Genomic DNA, 25,821 nt, shown 5'->3' on the forward strand with positions numbered 1-25,821 from the left:
CTATAGCAAAAATCCATACATTGCCTGCAACCAAAATGCAGTACTTCCTATTTTTTCCTTGAATCTTATAAAATGATATAACTTTAAATGACAATTTCTTTATTATAGAGAATAGCCTATTTTAAAATGACATGCGTTCCTACATTAACAGGAGAAAGTTCTTCATTGTTTGGTTTTTACAAGTTGATCATTCAATAAATCATTTGCACCCACAAGTAACAGCTACTGTGCCCATTTTCCCCTAGAAAATGAAAAGCCACGAGCCACTTTCGGTCATAGTTAACCAAAAGTCCTGCATAAATCCATTTGCTCTGGCCCTGCCTGCTTGCTGGGAAGGACGTAGGCGACAGGCTGCCTCGCCCGAGTGCTTAGTGTCTCAAGCAGCATAGGGATTAGACACATGCGCACGATTGGTCTCTTTGTGTGCACCGGGAAGGGCTTGGCATCGATCCACACTTCCTAACGGGGCAAAGACCTGGAGGGAGAGCCCGTGCCCAGGAATAAAAATGCACTGTAAACACGGCCCTTGCAATACACAGTTGTCTCGCTCCTGATTGCCTCTTTCCTTTGAAGCATCCCAGCCACCCTCCCTTGCCCAGGGTCCATTTAGGAGTGGAGATCAAGAGCCCCAGAACGAGGAGATGGTCCTCAGGAATCCGGCACTGGGAGCGCTGTGGGCCGGGGAGCCGGTGGGAGCTGCGGGGCACTGGAAGGGGAGGCGGTGATGGAGCGCGTCTGGCGAGCGTCTCCCAGCCCAGCCACCCCGCCGGCTGGGGGGGGCGGGGGGAGGGAGTGGAGTCGGCAAATCGGCCCGCCCCCCGCCCCTTCCCTCCCCCCGCGCCCAGGATCCGAGCTGGTGTGCTGCAGGCGGCTCTGCGCGGCCGAGTGAGGGGCCAGCCCGTGGGAGCTGCAGGGGTGGCGGGGGCGAAGGTGGGGACCTGCACGCGGAGGGCAGGCGCAGCTTGCGGCGCCAGGCAGTGTCCCTGTCCGCGGCTGCTCTGCCACCCACCCCCAGTCCCAGCCGGCGGGAGCTCCGGGGCACCAGGCGGAGGCGCGCTCCTGGCGGCGGCTGGCTGGATGCGGGACCCGCGCAGACCCGGCGGCGGACGGCGGCTCTGGACTCTCCGAAGCCGAGCACGCTGGCATGGCCTCCAACTTTAACGACATAGTCAAGCAGGGCTACGTGAAAATCCGCAGCAGGAAGCTGGGGGTGAGTGGCTCGCTTGGCTTTCTCCTTCCCCAGTGCCCGCCTGGCTCGGGCCAGCAGAGCGGGGGGCTGGGAGCAGGGACTGGCGCGGGGACTCGGGCTGCGCCCGCAGACGGCGTGCTTGTTGCTGGGTGTCCCGGGCCCGCACCTGCCTCAGGGGCTCTGCATGCCAGGCTGAGGGCTCCGGGAGCAAACTAGTCCCCATCTCCCTGTGCACCAGGCTGGTTTGGACCCAGACTGAGAAGTCGTGTAGACAACAGGAACTGTCAGGTCCGCGATGAATGTGCCCTGAGGTTGACGGTGCGACCCACCACAGGCTGTTCTCCAAAGTGTGCAGGGACAGACAGACCCGCTGGTGTGTGTGTTTAGAATCACCATTTTCTGGTTCTCGCTTCCCAACCCCATTTCGAAATTCCTTTGATGCCCAGACAGCACCGCGCGTCCCTGCTGCCGACTGCCAGAGACGCGAGTGCGCCCTGAGCCGGTTTCCCGCGGACTGGCTTCCTGGCTGTGTGTGCGCCCGGACAGGTGCACCTGCGCCCGGGTGCCGGCAGGTGTGTGCTTGCAGCCGCTGGCACGGGAGCGTTCACGACAGCAAAGTTTACGGAGACCTTTTCATAGTTTTGTTTTGTTTTGTTGAAAGATGCTCTCTGCCTGACATGGGCAGAAACAATGTAGACCCCGGGGGTTCGGAACTTCTCTAGTGACTAGACAAGGAGGTAAGAAGGACTTGTGCATGGTCGTGGAGGACCTGGGGTGTGGACAGGAGGGGGCAGCGGAGGAGGGGCAGCACCTGAGCAGAGATCTGCCCAGTCCTGGGGGACGCGGGGAGAGGTGGGAGCGACTGGCTCGAGGTTCCGGGGAACCACACGGTAGAGGTGGGCATGGATCCCTACCTGGGCCAGCTGGGCCGGGGCAGGAAGGTAAACGCCAGCTGTGGGCGAAAAGTGCCCGTTTGGGGGTTTTGGGGGGGGGGTTTGTTTTGTTTTGTTTTTTGATTCCTGGGATATCTGTCTACCTTACTGTTCTCAAAGTTCCTGCTCCAAAAGCTCAGGAATTTTAGGGCAAAGCGGCCTTGGACGAGAACATTCCTTACGTTCCCATCTGAATGGAGGAATACTACAAGCGAGAAAGGGGGAAAAGGAGGGAGAACCTCATTAATATTGCCACAAAGAAAAAAATGAGAGAGATAAATATAGCTTTAGAAAATTGAACTAAGGTAGGGCAAAGTCCCTAAAAGTGGAATGAACCCCAGACACCAGAAAGGCCTCGCTTCGTGGGGAGTTGGTGGGTGGGTGTTGGTGGACTCGCCTTTTTGTGCTGCCCCGTCTGGTTTCACGTTCAAGATGCAGACTGCCCCCCAAGGACACAGGGAACCCATTCTGGAACTTCGGCAGGTCTGGAGAAGCAGGGAATACGAAGCCCCTCCCCCAGCCTGGCGCGGGAGGAGGAGGCGCCGACCCTCAGCGGGGTTTCAGGAGCTGCTCTTGGGTGGAAGATTGCGGCGCCTCCTTCTTTTCCCAGGAGATAAGAAAGAAGCCACGTGAGAAGCTGCAGTTGTCCAGGCAGGAGGCTGATGGCTCCTCCGGACCGGGAAGCAGGGCTCACATCGTCTCCCGCACAGCCAGCACCGAGGAAGGAGGTGCGGGACTGGAACTGGAGGCGAGAGCCATTTCGGGAAGTTGACCTTTGCAGCCCTTCCTTCTCCCACGTGGTGCTTATTCATCATTCTTGCTCTCCCGTGTTCTTGGAATCTCAACGGCGTCTGACACCTCAAATGTTATAAGCTCCTGGATGATTTAAGTCCCCCGGGGCATGTGTGTGTGCTTCCGCGGAGTGGCCGTGCACGTGAAAACGACACCAAGGAATTCAGCAGCACCGAGAACTCTCCTCCCTGCGCACTTGGCCCTGGGGTCTGTTGGGTTCCTACCCCACTCGAGCTTTCCTGGATTACATATAGTAAAAGCAAACACGCAGCCTAATTAAAAGATAGGATCCAAGGGAAGAAGAACACTGAATGCTTCTTGGGTAACCATGGCATTATCAGTCTTTGAAATGCCCTTTGAGAATTCCATTTCAGATGCGTGGGGTTGTGTACTGTTTCCATTTTCAAAGCTGCCCTTTCCATACACGCTGAGAGTGTATGGAAACAGAGTTATGCCTTTGTAACGCACAGCCCTCCTGGAAAACAATAAAAGCATTTTTATACACAGAGGAATTACTTTTGTGCTCCATTTGTACTTGAGAAATGTGAACTTCACAGAGGTCGGTGTTGAAACAGTTTTGTTGTTGTTGTTTTAATCTTCAAATACTAAACTCAATTAACCTTGACTCTTTTGGAGAATGTTACTTATTTAAAAAAAAAAAACTTTAGAGATGCTTCTATTCAGAATATTCTAGTGTTCACAAGGGCGAATCCAAATGACAAAACTTCACACACGTTTCTGTGAAGCTTGGTAAATGGGTCCCACGAGATAAGAAAACTCTAAGCAAATATCATTGCCTTAAAAATGAGAACATATAGCCATACCCAAAATCATAGAAATAGGAATTATATAAACATTTCATTTTCATGGCTAATATACATTACTAATTTTATGGACCCAGAACTGTGGACTTTCCCAAATAAACCATTTTAACTCAAAAGATACATAATGACTCTTCTACGGTTCATGTTCAAAACTAAAATTTTAAAATTAAAAATTCTAATGAAACAAGCACAGGTATTTGACTTCTTAAGGACATATGCTTTCAAATACCTAATTTTATAATTTTGTAATGGGATTGAAAAAGGCCCAAGTAGGAGGCCAGTTGAATCAGAGATTGTTATGACATGAAAACATATTTGGAGATGAAACGTTCTCCTCACGTACCCTTTACTCCTCACAAATCAGTGCTTAGCATTCTGCTGAATGAGAGCCACAGCCAGCCCTTGCCCAGGAGCCTCCAGGGTGAAGTGTCTTCACAGATACTCTAGTACTAACCGCTGAGGACAGTGTCTTAGCTGACCATCTGGGTGAAGTACAGGCGTTAATACTTCTTTTGAATGTTTGCTTTGAAATTTGTCTGAACTAGTTCATCAGCTTTTCTTCCTTTAAGAAAATAATGTTGAGGAAAAAAATGTTCCCAAATTTTATTCTTGTTCTTTAAAAATGTTTATTAAATCATTAAATTTGTAGGTATCAAAGGTATCAAATCATGAAAAGCATTGTATAATGACATAACTTTTATAATCCATTCTTTAAATTCTGTATTCATTCTTTCCTTATAACATATCCCTGTTTCCATGAATACAGGGTGGGACAAAAGTAGGTTTACAGTTGTGAATGTGCAAACACAGATTATTCTTACATAACTGTTTATTAATTACTGTATGATTTTCCATGCGGACAGCTGTAAACCTCCATTTGTCCCTCGTTCTGTGCAACACGCCTGGATCACGGTAGACCCAACCCTTTGACCTACTGATACTGGTATTTCTAAACAGCAGACACTGACTTGACTAGCCACGATGAAGGAACATCATTATTTTGGGAGTATTTTATATTTCATGTTACCTCTTTGGGACAGCACTTATTTGCTTTGGGCAAACTACTTTGCCAGGTTTTGTATTTGATACAGTCAAAGGATGAAGGTGCAGTCAGATTTTAATCCAGAGCAATTGCTTGAGTAAAGGGGTTTTAGAGTTACACAGGCAAATGACGTGCTTGGCTGGATGGGCATGAGGCCACAGGAACCAGAGGGGAGGTTGCCAGGGTGTCACGCATAGGCAGCCCCTGCAGGGAGGCGCCAGGCCGCCATACTTCTTCACCTGGACTCTGGGACCTCCTTGTCTTTGCCAGACTAGCTCTTCACTGTCAGTCTTTAAAAATGTCACCTTAATTTGTGGGAGATACCAGAAGCACAGATAATATGACCTAGAAAACACTCTACTTCTGGACCTTCCATTGTACAGGGCCTGGCACAAATATGCCCCTTTTGTATTACAAAATCATAGACACGTTATTCCGTAACATAGCAATTTAACACTCAAGTATGCCATGTGACATTTTAGGTGAAATGTTCAAATTAGAACTATAAACTATTACACCCATATCATTACCCTACCAACCACACTCAAGCAGGTATTACTTCTGCCAGATCCTGTAGGTATCTCGCCAATTTCCAGCCTTAAATAAACCCTAAGTGCTTGTAATGCCTCTGGTACATGTGCTGGGGGGCAAGGGCCCCGCACTGTGCCTCGCCCCCTTTCTCACCACGTCTTTCACTGACTCCCCCCCTCTTCCTGCTCTCCCTGTCCCCACCATTGCCACAGCTCTCCCAATGAGCTTTTTTCACATCCAGTCCTCTGTCCCTTATGATCCCTATTTAGTCCTGAGCCCTACAGTTTTATCCCATCTCCAAAGGCTTCTCTAAAGTCGCTATTCTAAACTTTCTTCTCACTTCCAGTCTCCATATGTGTGTGCCCAAGTTTCTAAGCAAGTTGTCCTGCTCAGTACCTGTAGTGCAACCTCAGGCCAATGAATGAGTCCAAGTAGAACATACTCTTCTTCCCAAACTGGCCACTCTGTCACATGTGAACATACGTAAGTAGATGCTTTGATCAGCATTGCTCCTCATTTAAACATGATTCAGTATCAGATCTCAGAGACAATACCAGATCTTCCCTTTCTCTGAGTCACTGCACACAACCAAATGCCACATCTTATCGGTGCCACCTGGGAGTGTCATCTGTGGTCTCTTTCCAGTTGAAATTTCGCTTCTATAACTTTAGGTTCAGATGTTGATGGGACTTCCCAATGGTTATTTTTACTGCCTGCCTGCTCGGTTACCTTTGTAGTCCTGCCAGAGTAATTTTCCTAAATTTCAGTTTGAAACATATAATTCCCCTTCTTAAGTTTTCCCATGGTTTCTCATTACCTAGAGTAATAATTAAACATAAACTTGTAATTCAGAGCTATCCACAATACCTACCATTGTTTCATTTAGGGATTTAAAAATTATGTAATATCCCAAGCATACTGGAAATTACACAGACTCATATTACAAACTACCCATATTTTGCTAGTATTATCATGGTACCTTTTTATGATTTAAATTTTTAAGATAGAAAAATGCTGAGTTGAAGACCCATTTGAATCTCTGCCATTTAACGCACTCCACAGTGTTATTCAGCGTTTCCCTGTTCCCATATAGACCCAGTTTGTTCACGTCCAGGGTTGTGTTTCTTGCGTTGCATGGATAAACCACACTTCCTCTGTTGATGGACATTTATAAGGTTTTTCTGTTTGTGTTTCAACAAATACACATACATCATTCTCTTTGATCACATGTATCCAGGGTATGTAATGTGGATAAAAGTAGAGTTGTTGGTTTTTAAGACATGTATGTTTTAACTTCACTAGAAGTTTTCAGATTGCTCACAAGTAATTGTTCTAATGGATAAGCCCAGAAGCAATGATATGAGAGAAGTTCTTTTATCATATCCTCAACAGTAATTGACCTGCTATATTGTTTTAAATTATAAAATATTTCATGTGTACAGAGAATATAAAGCTTTATTAAAATAATATTTTGCTACATTTTCTTTAGATTTAAAAATATATTATAAAATGGATAAACCTGAGGTACTTCTACATCCCAATACAGTAACTTCAGAAGTAAACTTATACTTGTAACTCTATGCGTATAGTTTTTCTATATTTATTACATTTTTATATTTCTTTAATATATGCTCTTGCTTCATATAGTTTCAACTTTATATAATTGGAATCAGACAGTATGACTTCCTGAAACATATCTGGTTATGTTTTTGAGATTTAGTCATTTTGATACATCGAGTCCTAGTTTATTCATTTGATTTCTGTATGCTTTTTCTTTGTATAAGTACTCCACAGTTTGTATTTCCTAATGCAAATGTTCAAGAGTTTCTTCGGTTATATGCTCAGTGATGGACTGGCTGGGCACAGGCAGGTCCGTGCTCACTTCTGCGCTTCCCAGAGTTGCCTCCACGTGCTTCCCCACTGGGTCCCCTTCACTCTGCTTGCTCATCAGCACCTGGTGGGGTGAAACATTTTCCTCCCTTGGATAAATGAGCGTTTTGAAATTGTACTTCCCTGCAGTTTGAACATGTTTTCATGTGTTTATTGACACATTAATTTCCCAGGTTTGTGAGTTATCTCTTCAGTTTCACAGCCCATCTTTCTGTGAAATATCAACGTGCAAGAGTTCTGCCTCTGCTTTGAGTACGATTCTCTTGCAGTTATAAACTACACAGCTATCTAGACCTGTGGCATGGCTTGTCTTTAATTTTCTTATGGCCTCCTGAGTCTTACTGGTATTTTAGATTTTAGTGAAATCAACTTATTTATTTTCTTTGTGGCTTATACTTTTTGTGTCTCATTTAAAAAGTCATTCTTTGCTGTAACATAAAACTGCTATTTTCTATTTTATTCTGTTGTTTTCATGCAAGTCCATATACACTTATATTTTTAATCAACCTATACTTCATTTTTATTTTTAGATTTAAGTTTGGAATCTCTTGGTCTCCACATGGAATAGCAGTTTTACACCTCCGTTTGTTAAATGTGCTTATCCATGAGCTTGGTGAACAAGTCCTTCTTTTTTGTGTTTTCAAATTTGTACTTCCAGTATTTTGTTTATGTATTCTTATATACTTAAAGTTTTTGTTGTTGTCTGAATCAGACAGAATCATTTGTTTTAAATGAGCTTATCTCGTTGGTCGCTGCTGGTTTATAGGAAAGCTGTTATTCTTTCCATATCTAGTATCTGACAGTGATTCACTCATTGGAAGCTGACTGTTTGGAGGCCTTGCTCTGTGCAGTGACCATGTGGATGGCCAGGATACATCAAAGCAGAGAACATGGAGTTTAGGTTCTAGGAGCACCTAAAATAAGGGATCAAGAAACTAAACCAACAGACTTACATGTGCCTTTTGCAAGGGAAGATGGTGAGACAAGTAGAAGGCAATGCTGCAGTTGAGAAGCAAGAAGGCTCCCAAAACATGGGGGCATTTGAGTTAGTTCTGGTGAAGAGGCGGAGCTCATTAGGTGGGTGTGGCAGAGGTATTGGGCGGGTGAATAGAATAATCTGGGCGGGACAAAGGGATCATGGATAATCTTCATTTGTTAATTTTGCTACATGAATTTAAAATAGCGACTTCATTTAAGCATTGTTTCTTTAAAGCCACAGCCATTAGATAATAGGATCTATTAATATACATATAAATTGTAATAACCAAAGAAAAGGAAGCAAAAAATAACCTGTAAATATATTACAACACCCAAATATTCCATAATAAAGGTTAAATTTAGTGAAACTTTTACCCCAGAATTATAAAACTAAACCAGTTCATCGCTGATATTCTGAAGTGGTTTAAAAGAGCCCAACTCTATCGATAAACTGATTGAAGAGTGAAAATTACTTTAAGCTGATTGTTTAATAGGTGTGCATATTTTTGTATTTAAGCAAGGTTTCATTATGTAAAATTAATCCTATTCATAGTTTAGTTAATTAAATAGTGACTACAGGAAGCAGGGAATACATTTGTTGGTGCTGATACCTAGAAATTAGAGTTCGGAGTTTATATGTTTAAACTCTCCCTCAAAAAGAGGAAAATAAAAATTATTAGTGGAAGAAAATAAAATGTTATTTAAAGCATACATTAATACAATTTTAAAATGTTATTTGTGCAGCTCTTGAAAGATATCAAGTGAATTAAGCTAAAGAGTAGCTTCCTAATTAAAAATAACGTGAGTGTGCCTGATACTTTCTGGCCAAATAAAGGCTATTCAGTCAAGGTTTTAAGGCTGTGGGGATGTCTGCTTGACCTTGGAAGGCAGTTATTTACTTGCTTTAATGGTTTTGACTATTGCCAAGCCATGGAAGTGGCAGCTTGCAGAGAGAGTGGTGTAAGTAAAATCATAGACTCTGCCTTCTACTCACTCAGTTTTATTCAGAGTTTGACTGTGTGTGTGTTCTAATGGGTTTGAATCTACTTTGTCAATGTTAATGCAATCTGAATTTATTTTAAAAATGAAGTAGAACACATCCAGCTTGTCTAGGGGATCTCTTAGCTCTGTATTTGCTAATACTCATTGACCACTACTTCTTGGGGAACAGGTAATAATGCACTCTTAGAAAGCAGGCTTCAATTTTCCTTCCTGAATTTTTTTTTGAGATTCAGTGAAATATTTTTAAAAAGTATTATTTAATTTCATGGCAAAAATAATAGTTTTGACTTCAGGGAAGCTTTCTCTCAGATATTTTGCAAGACCTTCTGCCTAGCACATTGCAGTAGAACTGGCAGGGGGCGTTAGAGGTGACTTTTTAAGTGAACGACGTTTCATTTTTTTTTATTGCATCCAATTCTGTAAGTTAATTAGAATGTAATAAAATATTTTAAACCAAAATAGCAGCCACAAATTACCCCAGATAACGCTAAATGGCATATCCATCCAGGTCTGATGCTGTACTTGAGACTGTAGTGCCGCGTTTGCAGGGAGGGGTCCGGCTGCTGGTCTCTGAGTAGGAGCCCCCGAAGCTCCGTGCACACGGGATTTGGAGGCTTTGTTCTGTACGCACTCTGGAGAAGACACACGGACAGTCTTTCCTTTCTAAAGACCTGGGTATAGCTAGTTTGGAAAGACAGGTGGAGTGCTGCTTCTCAGGGACTATTTCGCTTATAGGACACTGACATCACCAGCGAGAGCACAAGTAGGGCCTGAACTGCAAGGATTTCCCATTTGGGATTTTGTCACATGTTTTCCTAAGTGTTTTCTGACCTCAGGTTTTCTATATTGTGTAAAGTGCTGCCGAAGCATGGAGAAGGTCGGAAGAATACTAGGTGCACCTTCTGGGTAGCCGCAAATGCAGCGAGGTTTCCTCTGTCCACCTGATTTTCCCACTGGGGTTATTCCGTTTCCTATCTCCTGGTGCCTTTTAGCTGTTTCTTACCGACTTTGGTTCTTTTCTGAGCATAAGTAGCAGAGGATGCCTTCGATTAGACGGGGGAGTTTGGGAGGATCTTGGAGCGCTGGTGGAGGGGTGCGGACGAGGTTCGCAGGCAGGGGGAGCTGTGTCAGAAGCCTGTTGCTGGTTTTTCACTCACTGCACAGAGACTTGTTGACCTCAAGCCCTCCTGGCGTCGTCGTCGCTCGTGTTTCTGCCAGGTGACCCCATGTGATCTTGGATGAACTGCTTAAACACTTGAACTTAAACTAATTCTCCCATTTACAACAGTGAAGAGGCTCAAAAGAAATGAAGGGAGACCGCACGTGCGCACAAGGGGGCGAGCACAGATCCGCACTGGGAGGCCTACTGGGATTGCCTCGGCAGAAACCTGTGCGAGGGACTGAAGAGGTTAGGGCTGGCGCGGGGAGATGCTGAACCTCTCGGGGTTGGAGCTGTGGCTGCAGCTCGCCTCTCAGGGACCTCAGGGGCCTCTGATACTGGGATGGCTCTAGAGAGGTGTCATTAATTGGGGCAAGGGAGCCAGCCTTCCCATCCCACATACCAGTCATAGCCTCAGGCTGTCCCCCTCCAATTCATTATCCAATCGTGTGTAAGTCCATGTCGTCATTGATCTGTCAAATATTCATTCATCTGCTGGAGACAGACAGTTGAGACATGGATCCTTCCATTAAGGAATCGCATGGAACCGGTGGGGATGGTCTAGCATCTGCTAATTTTTGTGGAATCCTAGCGAGCTCACGATAAAAGAGAGACTTATTTTGTGCTTAGGCGGGCACAGAGCAGGGCATTTCCATCAGCGAGTGATTGCGGGGTGGGAAAGGATGCATGGAAGCTGTGAATGTTGAACTGGGGCTTTGTTTCAATAAGCGGATTGATGATGAAGTGGTAAGAAGTTCCAGTTGTAAAATGACATTAAATATTCTCTTTGCACTTTCATAAATCTATTTGTATTATTTTATTTGCTTATTTTTGTGTAAAATAGTTCCAATTTATTATTTTTTATTTTTTAAGAATATATGTAATTTGCACACAATTTTAAGTGCATACCCTCTCCCTTTCCTGGCTTCGTCCCTGTGAGGCGTATCTACTCTTTCTCTTCATTTTTCATTACAGATGTAAAGATAATGTTTAAGATAAGTTAGCATCATATTTCCTCATTCTCTGCCATAAAACTAGATAAAGTTAGCACACATAAATTTTCTTCTCTTTCTGATTAACTTATTAGGGCCTTTTATATCTATATTCTGTCTTACAGAGTTCTTACAACTCTTAAAACCTCTATGTTTATATTCATATTATATTATTAGATATTATATATTTATATACAGTTCTATATTTAAATCTATGTGATATCCACATCACAGCCTCTCCATTCTTGAGCCTTTATTTTGATACATATATTGGGTAGCTGGCTATCACCAGTAAATAGTTGTTTTCAGGAAGATAGGAAGAGCATTCTTGAGTAAATTCTTTTGTGTACTGCATACAGTGGGAAGGTCTGCCTAGAACTTTTACACTTGAAAGAGAACTTGACCCCAACTGTAAGACACTCTGGAAAAGGCACAAATCATGGACACAGTAGAAAGGGCAGCGGTTTCCAGGGGGTTAGGTCAGCGAAACTGCTCTGTGCTATTGTGACGACGCATTCACGTCATTACGCCCTGTTCAAAACCATAGCATGAACAACACTGGAGTGGACATTAATGAAAACTATGGGCTTTGAAGAAAAAAGAGAACTGGAGCTTGAGTATGTTTCTTGGGTTACGGTTCTTTTCATTGAGACCCTTCTAGCACTGACTCTTTCTGTGGAGAATTTTGGGTGGGTAGTCATTTCACTTTTCACCACAAACTGCTGTTTCTTCTTGGATTTCTATTCTTATTAAACAATAAGCTTTGTTTCCCTTGACTCTGGAAAACCTTGAATGTGAAACTAGAAAAGATGGGCTTTGTTTGAAGTTTCTTTCTTTGAAGAGGAAAACAAGTTACAGTGTCCAAGTGGAGATTTACTGCGTGTTCCCAGTGGCGGTGAGATTCAGGAGCTCTGGGAGGACCTCAGCCCCTGCTCTTGGATGCCCAAAAGGCTAATTTGAAAGTCACTTCACTGCTTTAAGCATTTGAAATTATAACAGAAGACAGAAACATGCTACAGTTAAACTTTTCAAAATAATTCTATATACCTTCTTTTTCCTGGCAAATTTTGTGTTTTTAAAATTTATATTAAATCACTCCTAATAGTCAACAAAGAAAAATTACCATTATTTCAATATCTAATGATATTAAAGTAACATTTTGTGGCAGGTATTATAATACTGTTACTCTCAAAAATAGAGTCGAAGTATGACAAATACACTACTGGAACAGGGCTTACTTTTTGAAATTCTATAGTTGTTCCTTCTCTGTCCATCATTTCATCTTGTGATAGGTATTTTGAAGACACTGGAAGACAAGAGAAAATACACTTAATACGTCATCTCTGTATAACATCAATGGACACACAATTTAATCAGAATGGTTTTGAACAATATTTCTTATAAGGAAAAAATTTGAAAACCATACCAAGCTTACCCCCAGTGACGCATTCAAGCATGGGTAGCCTAGATAACCTGAATTGACAAGTTCTTTCTGAATCAGAGGATTCTATTCTTTGGCCCACCAGAACATGCATGGGGCGATGTAGCAGTAAATGTAGATACAAATCTGTTATTCTTTTTTATAATGGAAACATCAACGGCCAGGGGACGTACACAGTCATTGTCCACGGAACAGCTGGTGCAGGTGAGAAGCACTCCGGGGGTCCTGTGTGATATAAAGAGGGGGCGCAGGTGGAGGTGCAACACCTGAATGTGTCATGCGGCGCCCAGTGTTTGCGCTGCCTTAAGAAAGACACAAAAAAGTATTTTCGATGCTGAGAGAAAAGGACAAATCATCCTAGCTGGAAGGAGGGCAGAGTTCAGGAAAATACTTTAGAAAGGAGATAACGTTTAAGCTGAGGATTAAAACATGGTTACCCTGGGATAGGCACAGATGGGGTGAGAGAACAAAATAAAGGGTTCAGAAGATCTGGATAATCCTGAATTGTGTACACACTCTGCATAATTAATCAGCCTTCCTTTTACCTTGTGGTTTATTATTTTCAAAATGTCACCATTAGTGTTATTTCGGACTTGTTTTATTCTCTTTCCTTAAAATAGAGTAAATTTGCTCATCTTACAAGTGCTCCCAAATCACCTGTGATGCGCTTTTAATTTTTACCTGTCTGTAAGGATTCTGAATATGCTTGGCAAGTTACTTTTCAGCAGTAGAATTTAATTTCTTCTTGATACTTGTTTACATGCAGATTATTGTCTTAAAAAGTGCTTGTATTTTCTCCTCGTAGCAAAATCGTGGTCTGGGATTATATATAAAGAATATATATTTTCTTAGTGCTTCTCTCGCCCACTGGCTAAGGTCCCTGAGGTTAGGGACCAGCTGCATTGTCCCCACTACATTCTCATAACACAAGGTGACCCGTGACAGGTCCTCCGTATATATTCGTTGAATTAATACACAAATCGATGGAGTATGAAGGTGTTTTCACACCGATTTTATCTAAAAAACAATGATGATGAATCATTTCTTTTCATTTGGCATAAAGAGGGTAGATGGACAGTAGACTACTTTACAACAAATATTAGGAGATTCAGATCTGAATTAAAAAATTGGAAGCTGTAGAATTCTGAAAATGATTTCTTTCATACTGATTTCTTAAATTTCTATATCTATAGAAAGATTTTAGTGTCTGAACATGAACATGGATTACCTGTGAATAGGTCCCCTCTCAGCAAGCAGAGACAGAGCCTTTAGGAGACCTAACGAGGATCCCATAGCTTAGTAGCTAAGGGCACAGATTCTATGGCAAGACTGTCTCGGGTTAACACCTTGCTGCACTCCGGCAGTTCCTGGCAATGGTGGGAATTCACTTCCTCTTTGTTCTCCACTTTTGTCTTTTGCAAAGTGGCACTGGGGTGAAGACTAAATCAGTTAAACCATTTAGAAAAGTGATGCAAGTCAAGTGCTATAGAAGGATGTGTACTTGTGATATTATTATTGGTACCAGGGGCCCCCACTCTCCTGGCCACAGCTGCTCAGGGCAGAAGTTACTCCTTCGAAGCTGGAGACATCTGACTCCCTCTCTGCTTTTTGGATACCTCTGCCTATAAGAGAACAATTGTCGGAGTGCCATATGTGGTCCACTTGTTTCCTAATTCTGTTAGGTGACTTGATGGTGCTGTAGGTCAAGTCTAAACTCAGCCTGGCTTCAAGACCATTCAGGACCCACCTCTGCCTCTCCAGCATTTCCCTGTGCACTATACTCTCCAGGCATCTAGACTTGCCTGCTGCTGACTCTGTCTTGTGCCAGCGAGTTGCTCGTGTTGGTCCCTACACATAGACCCACAGTATTCTTTTTAAAAAATTTTATTTATTTTTAGACAGAGGAAGGGAGGGAGAAAGAGAGGGAAAGAAACATCAGTGTTTGGTTTGCCCCTCACACCCAGTCATGTGCCCTGACTGAGAATCAAACCGGCAACCCTTTGGTTCACAGGCCAGCACTCATTCCACTGAGCCACACCAGCCAGGCCTAGACCCGTGGTATTCTTCCTGCTGCATTTGCCAATTTAAATTCTCAGGCATCACCTCTGCTGGAGACGATGACCTACGTCCAGGGTAGAGCTTTGTAGTAAATTTTAAAGCTGGGAACTGAGTCCTCCAACATTCTTCCTTATCATGAGTGTTTTGGCTGTCCGGGGTTACTGACAATTCCATCTTGTTATATAAATTTCTGCAAAAGGCCAATGGGGTTTTGATAGGAATTGCAATGACTCTGTAGGTCACATGCTGGGGTTGATGAACATGGGATGTCTTTCCATTTGTTTAGGTCTTCAATTAATTTTGGAATATTTTATAGTTTAAATTTACAAGTCTTCCACTTTGGTGACATTTATTTCTAAGTATTGTATTTTTGATACTATTATAAATGGGATTGTTTTCTTGATTTCATTTCAGATTATTAATTGCCAGGTTGTAGGGCTCCATCTGAGTTTTTATGCTGATCTTGTATTCACTCTGTCACTTTGCTGAATTTGTTTATTAGCTCGAACAGGTATTGTGTGTGTGTATTTTTTATGATTTTTAGATCAGGCCTTCTGCAAATATACTTTTCCTTCATTGTTTTAAAAATTTGGATGCCTTTGATTTTTTTTAATTGCCAATTAGTTCTGGCTATACCTCCTCGTACAGCATAGAATACCAGCAGCCGACGTGCTCACCCTTGTCTTGCTTCTGCTCTTAGAGTGAAAGTTTTCAGTCTTTCACCTCGGAGTGTGGTGTTAGCTCTGCGTTTCTCACAGATGCCCTTCATTAGGATGAGAAATTTCCTTCCATTTCTAGTTCATGGAATGTTTTTATTATGACAGGGTTTTGGATTTTGTCAAATGCTTTTCTGCAATTGAGGTGATCAGGTGACCTGGACTTTTTTCTCCAACATATTCTGGTGTATTGCTTTGATCGATTTTCCTATGTTGAACCACACTTGCATCCCGGAGGCAAATCCCACTTAGTCATGGTGTATAATCTTGTAATGACGCGGGATTCAGTTTGCTAGTATTTTATTGAAGATTTTTACACCTACTTTCATAAGGAGTATTGGTCTGTAGTATTCTTATGATTTCTTTTGCTGGCGCTGGTATCAAGGTAATTCCTTCTTAGTTGAATGAGTAAGGAGTGCTCCCTCCTCCTTTGCTATTGTTTGGAAGAGTTGGAAAAGGATTAGTGTTAATTCTTGTTTGAAAATATTGCATAGTTCGCCAAGTGAAACTATCTGATTCTGGGCTTTTTTTAAGGGTGGAGGTTGATTTGATTACTAATTCAATCTTTTAAACTATTATAAATTTCTTTGCATTTTCTATTCCTTCTTCGGTTCCTTTTGGTAGTTTGTGTCTTTAGGAGTTGTCTATTTTGTGTAGGACTTCTACTTTTTAGCATATACTTTACCATATCTCTCACAATCCTTATTTCTATAAATTCTGCAGTAATCTCCCCATTCTCATTTCTGATTTTAGTAATCTGAATCTTCTCTCTTTCCTTCTTGGACAGTACAGCTGAAGGTTTGTCAATTTTTCATCTAGTTTTCAAATACTCTAGGTTTTGTTGATTCTCTTTGTTGTTTTTCTATTCTCTGTTTCATTTATCTCAGCTCTAATCTTCATAATTTCCTTACTTTTCCTGCATACTTCAATACTTAGCCAGCCCATCGACAGCTCCACCCTGGCCTCCATTTCATCCTTGCGGGGAGCCTGAAGGTCAGAGAGCAGTGAGTGCTCAGCCTGCACCGGGAGCCCGGTCTGCTGCTTCCCTGGCCTCCACTGATCTGGGGAGTGGGAGATGTCCTGCTGGCAATTGCAACTGCCACAGCATCTCTCAGGGCAGTGCGACATCATCTTTCTTCAGAAAGCTTTCCCTGGTGGTTCTAAGTGTTAGGCACAATTCCAGAACTCTGCAGAAGTTACCTCTGCCAATTTTCCTGATGTTTTCGTGGCTTTTGTGCAAAGATGGGGCCCTGAGTCCCCCACACTGCCATTTTGGTGATGTCACTCCATCTTGGTCCCCAATAGTTGATGATACCACGCTTGATTTTTAATGGGAACTTATTAAATGTATTTTTAAGTACTGAATAATGAGGAAATCTATTATCTTTTAAATCAAGTACTAGGGACAATGAAAAGTGGTATACTTAATATGTTCAGCAACTACTTATTAAGTGGCTTTTAGATCAATGACCACATTTTTAAAAAGTAGAATATTGGAGACAACTGTATTTGAACAACAATAAAAAATGATAAAAAGAGCATAGATAATCATAAAATGTAGTGAAATAATAGGAATAAAAAATTAAAAACAAAAAAGACTAAAAAAAACATTGCAACTAAAATTAAAGTAGAACATAGCAAAGTGCACCCTATATATTAGGGTGATCAAATAATTAACCACTCAACCCTGGGCCCTTTGAAAGTAAAAAGAGCTAAGCAGTTTGGAACTCAGGATTACAGTGTACTGGGCTGTACTGACTACCCAGTGTGCGTGATTATTCTAATTCAGTCTTACTTTCCAGTGAATAATGAACCTGACTCATGGTCTGTAATTGTGGTTTGTAATTGTTACTTTCTGATATCCTCCTATAGGTGTATAAAGAGCTTGTTGTTACAGAGTTGGGTAAAAGATAAGTCTGTAATACATTTATAAACATTCATTTGGGAATAATTAAATTTATGGCAGATATTACATTAGAAACCTTTGCATCACTGCTGTAAGAATGTAATTTAATATGCAGTAAGATGAATTAAGTGCTTTTTATTTTTAGTCTTGAATCCATTTTTACCAATTTTTGTGTATGGTATAAGATAAGAGTTCATTCTTTTACATGTGGCTGTCCAGACATCCTGTGTCATGGCATGTTTAAATGTGCATGCTACCCCAAGCGATCCATATATTCAGTGCAATCTTTATTGAGATCCCAAAGACAGTTTTTACAGAAATGAAAAAAAAAACAATTCTATACTTTATATGGAATCACAAAAGACCACAGGTGCACATAACCACATCAGTCCTAAGAAACAAGAACAAAGCTAGAGGCATAACCCTTCCTGATTTCTAAATATATTTTAAAGCTACAGTAATCAAAACAGTACGGTACTGGCAAAAACCATCCTGTTGACCAGTGGAACAGAATAGGCAGCCCAGAAATAAATCCACATCATGTGGTCAATTAATCTTCAATGAGGATGTCAGGAGTACACAGTAACCAGAAAAATAGTCTTTTCAACAAATGGTGTTTTGGAAACTAGTAGGTAAGCTTCCAGCAGTAATCACAGGATTCTAGCGATGCTAGAATTCCATTCTTGCTGGGTAAAAAGTCACTTGGCCTTTTTACAGCAGAAAAGCTGTGCTACATTGAGGGTCTGTAAGTTAATTTCATGTGTGTATTCATTTCAATATATAATGTGAACATGGCTTGAACTATGTCCAATAGAAATATGCATCCATATATTATATGTTGATGTATTTTGTATATTAATATAGTATTTGCATATGTATGAATAATTCATACTATAAAATATCTCAATGTGGTTTTTTCCCATGTGCTTTCTCTTTTTTGGCATATGGGGCATATTTGTTAGAACCATGTAGAGTCACAGTTGCATGTTGGGAGATGCTAGATCGATATGGAGGTTCATGTATACACAGAGATATGAAGTTAGGTCCACAGGGCCTCCGGGTTGTAACTGACAGCAGATGAGGAGCACAGAACATGTTAGGGGTAAATGCCACAGAATAAAATGTAAAATATTGGCAGTCCTTCTTTTTCAGCAAAATTACCTGCAGCTGTATTGGCAAAGGACTTGTCATTTATATTCAAAAAGCTAAATTGTGGGCAATTTGAACTCATTTATCTTTTTTAAATTCAACGCAAATAATGACAACATTAATCTTTTTTTTCTACAAAAGAATGAACAACTAGTTTGAAATGCCAATTCCCTTAGAGATTTCCATGACTATAGTGTATCCAGATTTAAAACCAGAATATAATGGAGAGATTAAGGACTCTAAATTTGTTTTAAGTAGAAGAAACACAGGTTTCAAATATGTTTTGGCATATAAAAATAATTATTATTAAAACATTATAGAAGAACCATATCTACCACATCACGATGTGTATTTTAAAAACATGCAGAAACTTAGTTTTTATTCAGAAATACATTTCAAAAATAAATTCTTTTATAATATTGTATTTTATTGTAATCCAAATTCAATACAGTCAACTGCAGTAACACCTAAAATGTGCTTTTCCTACGTCCTAGGACTCAACAGGTTTTCTGAAAGGTTGGTGCTGTTTCCCACTTTACACCTACTGCCTCAGTTTCTTCTTATCCTGCTTATCGGTCCCTATGTCTTATCAGTTGACAACACCAAACACCAGGAATAGTGCATGGCCAACCTTGGCTGATGCCGTCCCATGTGTCAATGTTCTCAGCATTTTACTTTTTAATAATTTAACATCTACCTCTGAATATTTGAGGAAAGGCAGGCATCTGGCGAGTGACTGGCGGACCCTGAAACAGGATTAGAGGCCGGCCAGCCTCGTCCCCAGAACCCAGGCTCTGAACGTCCTCCGCACAGCTTCCGGTGGCGATTGTCTTCTGTGTCCACATTTAATTCTCCGTGCCCAAGCTTCTGCTGTCATAGTGAGACCTCCCCGTCACTGAGCTCAGGGCATACTATCCCGAAATTCACATTCGGGAAAGCATCTCAGCAGGAACTGGGAAAGCAACGTACTCACTACACCTGGCACTTGGCCTCAACAGCCATAATCGATACAATTTTTATTAGAGAGTCCGATACTGTTTTATTTGATGTTGAATCTATGGATAAAAGTCATTAAATAAAGAAGCTACTTTCCTATTCATGTGTTGTGTTTTAAAACAACTTTTTCTTATTTCTGTAATATCATTTATGTATTCTTTTTAAAAATTCGACTGATAATCAACTTCTCTCATTATTTGTCTTGATATTTAAATTGTCCCCGAGGTGGCCCCTGAGAGCCTGTCCCAGCGAGGTTCTGTGTGGCCTCTTCACACGCCTACCAGCTTTTAACCAGTTCCTAACTTTCCAGAACAATATGTAGGTGTGTTGGGGAGAGGAGAAAACTTCTTTTCCAAAGAGTGAGCAATAAAAATGCAAAAAGAGTGGTAGAAATAGAAAGAAAAGTATTCTTTTACAATCACTAAAGTAATCATTGAATCACTCTGGCCTCATCAATCATTGAGTGAAAACAGCAAAAAGAAGATTCACAACTTAAAAAAATAAAACTTATGATCATGTATGGGCCCAATGAGATTCCTAGACCCTGATAATGATGCAAAGCAAGGAGGCATACATGTGAATAATAATATAACATATCAAAAATGTAATTTTTAATAATATAATGAATATGCTAATATAGTATATTATATATAAATAATAATTAGATACCAATAATATTGTTGATGCAAGTAAAACTATGATTCTGTGCTTTATATAAAGCTACTGGATGGGCTTGACCAATGTATTTGTACTTAAATATGATCATGTTTCTACATACACATTACATATCGTGAAACAGTAATTAAATATGAGGTCATTCACACCCTTCCATGGGCAGGAAAGAAATTGTATCAAACTCATAGACAGTGAAGAAATTGTGTAGCAAGCTCCTTGGTCTGAGAAGTTTATATTAACTGACACTTTGGTGAATTCGTTACTTTCCAACTAAGCTACTGAATCTACTGGTTTTTAACTTGTACAGAACTGGTAAAATAGTGGCATCTATCCTAAACAAAGTATATTTTCTTCTTTCCATGTTTCATAACCGTTGTTTTCAAAGTCCACTTCTGTCTTTCTGGAAGTTTCCTCTCAAACCAGGCCATGCTCACGTTGGGCTTCCCAAAGCAGCAGCACATTCTGCTTCTCATTTCGCCCTTTCAACTCGTCTTATTGGTGTGTATAACTGGGTATTTATTTGTTCGTGTTTTCTACCAGCCATATGGTTTATGAAAGCAAGCATCCTGTGTGTTTTTCACTGTGTGTTCTCAAGGTCTAGCACAGGCCTCAGCAGAGAGGTAATTCACTCACCGTTTATAAACTAAAATGTTAGTTTTGTGACGTAGAGGAGTGGGTGTGCCCTCAAACCTCCCCTTGGGCTGCAAAGGTTAAGGAATTTACAAAATGTATCCTCAAACATCAGCTTCCCATGAATATTTTGCTTATAGTATTGCTTCTTCCCATTTCCATTAAAAATCCTAATTTTCATGGATATTTAAAGGTATATTTATTCAACACATTATTATAAATGATAGAAAGACCCTGTCCGATTCATGCTAGGTATTGGGTCTTTATTTTTATTAAAAGCTTTGGTGAATTGCTTTGGCTTAAAAAATGTTTTTATAGAGCAGTCGTGAAGGGTATTAACTGATTAATCCTTTTGCTAGAAAATTGCGAAACCCTCCACTCTGTGCAGAATTCAACAAATCCAGATTAATAGCATTTTAAGCACCAGAGAGGGGGCTTCTTTGGGGAGCTTGAGCAGTTATTTTAACTCTATGGCCAACGAACCAGAGCCACTCAGGGTTGTCCTGCCTTTCAAATTGCCTGAGCCAGGAGGGGTGGCTGCCAGGTCTACCTGTCTTTTGTTCCTTTCATCCATGACTTCTTCTCATCCTGGTCATGGAGGTTAGTCTTCGATTAAGCACCAGCCATTCACATCGCCATGCACGCCCACCCTGCTTTCCTTCTCCTAAGATTTCCTTAAAACTGAGCCTTTGGAGATGGACAGCAGCATTTATAGGATTGTTACATGTTGTTTGTCTTCCATGCCGTAGGGAATGTATTCAGCAGTTATTGAAACACAAAACTGGTGTCATCAAACTAACAACCATTTCACTTATCCCTAAGTAAGACCCTTGATAAAGAAGTCCACAGAACACCTTCCACTCCCATGGGCTGCATGGAATAAGCTTTTTTCCTGTCTTGTGTGTATGTTCTAATCTTGACTGTGCTCTTGCTCCTATGCAGATTTCATGCCACTCAGTCTGTACCATCGATATAATGCTTAGCATCCTACTGACATCAAATAAAGCTTCAACTGGAATCATTGCAGTTACAGCTGCTTTTGTTGGAGAACAATCTTTACTATTGACTTTTGTCAATATTGTGTTACTTAAATCACTTCCCCCTGTGTTAATAGCATTCTAAACTCTGGACCTAAAAGCATAAAGGTCTGGGCCATCTAAAGATTTGGCAAATTTAAAGTGCACAGTAAGTCCTGGGCTTCCAAGGTAATTGTAAATTGTAGCGCAGTTAATGAGTTTAGTACCCGAGCAGCATGCCTGTTGTTTCCATAAACATGTTAGCTTAATGACAGACTCCTATCTGAAAAGAAATCATCTAATCAATGTGAATTCCAGTAATTTGTCACAGATCCTGATGCGGGAGTGACATTTTCCAAAACAATGTATTTGTTGAAACCTTGTCTCAGGAGATTGTACGAAAGACAGGAATTGCAGGGGAGGGCCTATGTCTATTTTTGCTGCTTACATTTGTTATTATGATCCATTTTTGTATTCTTTAAGGAGAAACCTATTCCCTGGGTTGTCTACATCTTTACCTTCCGATATGCTGACAGTTTGGTGACGTTTGATTTTTTTTTTTAATGGAACTTTATATTAGATTATAAGAACTGGAAGCTAAGACATAGTGACATTTTTATTTCATCATCTCCAGTCCAAGACACCAAGTGTTCAGTGAAGAATTTTGCTATGAAAAATTAATGAAGCAGGATGACCTATAAGATAATGCAGGTACATAGTCTATAAAATTCTGCAGCTGAAACAAGGGATGTCTTCTATTTGTCAACAAAATTGTTGCCACTTGGGTTCATTGTGTGCAGAGGCAGCCTGAATTAATTAACAATGTAAACTATGAAATGTCTTCAGAGACGTGTGATGTCTTACGTAAAGTTAATCAGGGCCTGCAGAACCTGCTTCCAAGAATAACAAAAACAGAAACTACCTCTATTTTTAATTTTCAAATCACACTTTTTAAAGTAAACGCTCTTCAAATGTACTTCAAACTAACTTTCATTTCAAATTATTTAATTTCCTGTAGTACCTTTATATAATTTAATTGGCCATTAAGTGCTTTTGTTTACAAAAGAAGTTAAACTTTACTTCATTCAGTGTGGTTCCATGTTATTAAAGTCTATAATTTGTTGAACCCAAATATGGGGGAAAGATTGTAAACACACACACACACACACACACACAAACTAATTCACTGATTTGATTGCATGGGTTTTTGCTTTCTATCCTGGACTGGAGGACGTTCAGATTTCTAATAATAGTTGTCATTGAAAGCAGATATTGATGAATTATGTGTCTTCATTTAAGACAGAAAAACATTGAATTTACTTTTGTATTTTTGTGATGGAATTGTAAAAGAATGAGCAAAATTTTTAGTAAGGTTGTTCTATTATTTCTTAAATTTAAATTTAATATATAATTGTATGTATTTCCTTGCTTTTGAAAGGTTTTCAAAACAAACAAACAAACAAACAATATAGGAAGAATGAAAAAGACTCTTCAACATATTGAATGATTAATCACATATGTAATACAGGGTAGGGCAGAAATAGGTTTATAGTTCTGGGTACGCAAAACAAAGCTTATTCTTATATTATTTTTATTTATTATTGTATTATTTTCCATACAAACAACTATATATCTACTTTTTCCCCACCCTGTATAATCTCAATAAGACAAAGATCCCAAATATGAGAGAGAGGAAGGGAGAGAGGGGGGAAGGGAGAAGGAAGGAAAGAAGGGCCTTCTCTCTGTCTGTAATGAAATATTATTTTCTGATGAATAAGGTGTTGATCCAAGTTACTTTTATATTGATACTGGGGGAAATTAGGATCCCCTGCCCTCTCTTTTACCCTCCCTGCCCACCCTTTCCCTTCCCTTCTTCCCCTTAAATAGGAAGGAGAAAAGACCAGGAAGGCACTCATTGCCAGGATGGGTAATGACATCAGAGAGACCACTAGTTGTAACCTTACTGTTTGCAGTGGGGAGGGGAAGGACCCATCCATCCTGTGCGCACAGTGTGATACAGGCAAACTATTAGGCCATTATCTTACTGAGTAATCTCATAAAGCGGAGGGTAGGAGTAGTCGGTGTTAGAAAGAATGACGAGAACGCACCACACTCTGTTACAGGTGCTGGAAGAGGCCTATGGCAGCCGTGGTGATTCCAGGTTACTGATAATTCACACCTAAGATCCGAGGACCATTTTTAAAGAACAAGTATGAACAGAATTTTTTAAAAAGCAATATTTAACACAAAAAAAACATTGGCAATGAACCAATGGAGTGAAGTGAAGTGATCCTGTTCTGTTCATTAAAACACAAGTGTTTTCAAACACCATTTCACAGTTTTTCAAGGAAATGCAGTTTCCTTTCTTACTCTACAATCGGTACATCTGTATCTGACTCACTGTATAAGTTAATAATTTAAGATGTGTTTTCTATAAAGCTATCTAGATATTATCAAATCATTTACTTTCTTATATCTCTTACATAATGAAAAAAATTGGTGCTTTAATATTGGTGCTTTTATATATATATTATATATATTATATATATAATCCTTTTATATACCACCAGATAAACACTAAGCAAAATTAACCCCAAAGTGTGAAATATGCAGTCTCCATTTGGTGGGAATTATTTCTCTGAGGCACACATTAACTTTTGGTCTTGGTATTTACAATCATTATTACTATTGTGATGTCTATATTTGAACTGAGGGGTGACATAGTTAGTTACCCAAAGGATTTAAAGAGACATGCTAGCTCCCTGCTGGGTCCTGGCAGTTACAGGGTGGAAAGAGGGCTTACTTACAGTTTCAAAAAGCAGAATTCCATGCAATGGGCAGTGATTTAATTTCCAAGTTATTCTATTACATTTCCAAATGAAATGAAAATTCCGTTTGCTGTTTACTGTGTGCCTCGTTGTTCATAATTTACTCTCCTTAGGTGATGACCGTGACTCACGTGGCATTCCTTGGCGCGTACGGTAGACACAGTTGCCATGATGTATCGGTGGCGATTTGATATTTTTCATTACAATAGAATTGCTTTCCTTGTACATAGTAAAGGAGGCTTCTGCATTTCAGGAAGCAAGTTGTGAATACTTATTTAACAAATAGAAACCTGTCTCTGAGTAGACTCTTCCATTAAATTCTGGTCCACTTAGAATTCAGACTCAGTTCAACTCAACACATTAATAACACGCCCAGTAAGTTTCACTGCCTTGACGCACCGGGTCCTCCGAGAGGAAATCGACACTGTCTGTGCCATTGAAGGGTGCGTGGCTTCATGCACAGGGTTTCCACTGTAGTTTGTGTGTGTAGTGTAGTGTGTGTGTCGATAGTCGGTATACATTATGTATAGTATTTTGTATATGCTATATATGTGTATATTTTATACATATATTTGTATTTGTATATACACTATATGTACACATATATTTTTCTGTATACTATGCTATTTTGACATCTTAAAAAACCTTTCTGGCCGGAAGACACTAGCCAGTCCTAACCTGTCCGCCCTTCCCGGCATTGCTGATCCCGCGGGATCCGCAGTGGAGTCTCCTGCCTCCTGACCACCCTGGTGTCCTTCCTGTGTGGCTCTTTGTATACCTGCCTCCTGTTTCCAGGACCTGCAGGTGCTAGAAACTTTGTTTCCCTGAGTTTCTCTTCTGTCCCCTGTGTGACTGGTGACTGAATGACCAGCTCACACAGGAACACAAAACGTCCCCATGTTTCAATGCATTTGTCTGTCCTCCCTTTGTTGAGATCTGAGAAGCAAAGACGAGGCTGGAAAGAGGAGCCAAAGACATCACATGTCTCATGTTCTATTTCACTAAGATCCGGGGCATGTAGGTCTCCCACTTGGATGATCACAGGATACTGGTCACAGATCTGCATGATTGAACT

At 40.7% G+C, this 25,821-nt stretch overlaps 1 protein-coding gene across 2 annotated transcripts in view; it reads left to right on the forward strand.

The window, feature by feature from the left end:
- Positions 1-476: 476 nt before the first annotated feature.
- DOK6 (docking protein 6) overlaps positions 477-25,821 on the forward strand; it is a 243,176-nt gene continuing 217,831 nt past the window's right edge. For both annotated transcript variants that reach the window (XM_024580552.3, XM_053912854.1), the window contains exon 1: positions 477-1,210. In XM_024580552.3, coding sequence (XP_024436320.1) covers positions 1,145-1,210 — 66 coding nt within the window. In that variant the 5' untranslated portion in view covers positions 477-1,144. The remainder of the gene's footprint in view (positions 1,211-25,821) is intronic.

Source organism: Desmodus rotundus, chromosome 10 (genome assembly GCF_022682495.2).
Source record: "Desmodus rotundus isolate HL8 chromosome 10, HLdesRot8A.1, whole genome shotgun sequence".
Classification (NCBI taxonomy): Eukaryota; Metazoa; Chordata; class Mammalia; order Chiroptera; family Phyllostomidae; genus Desmodus; species Desmodus rotundus.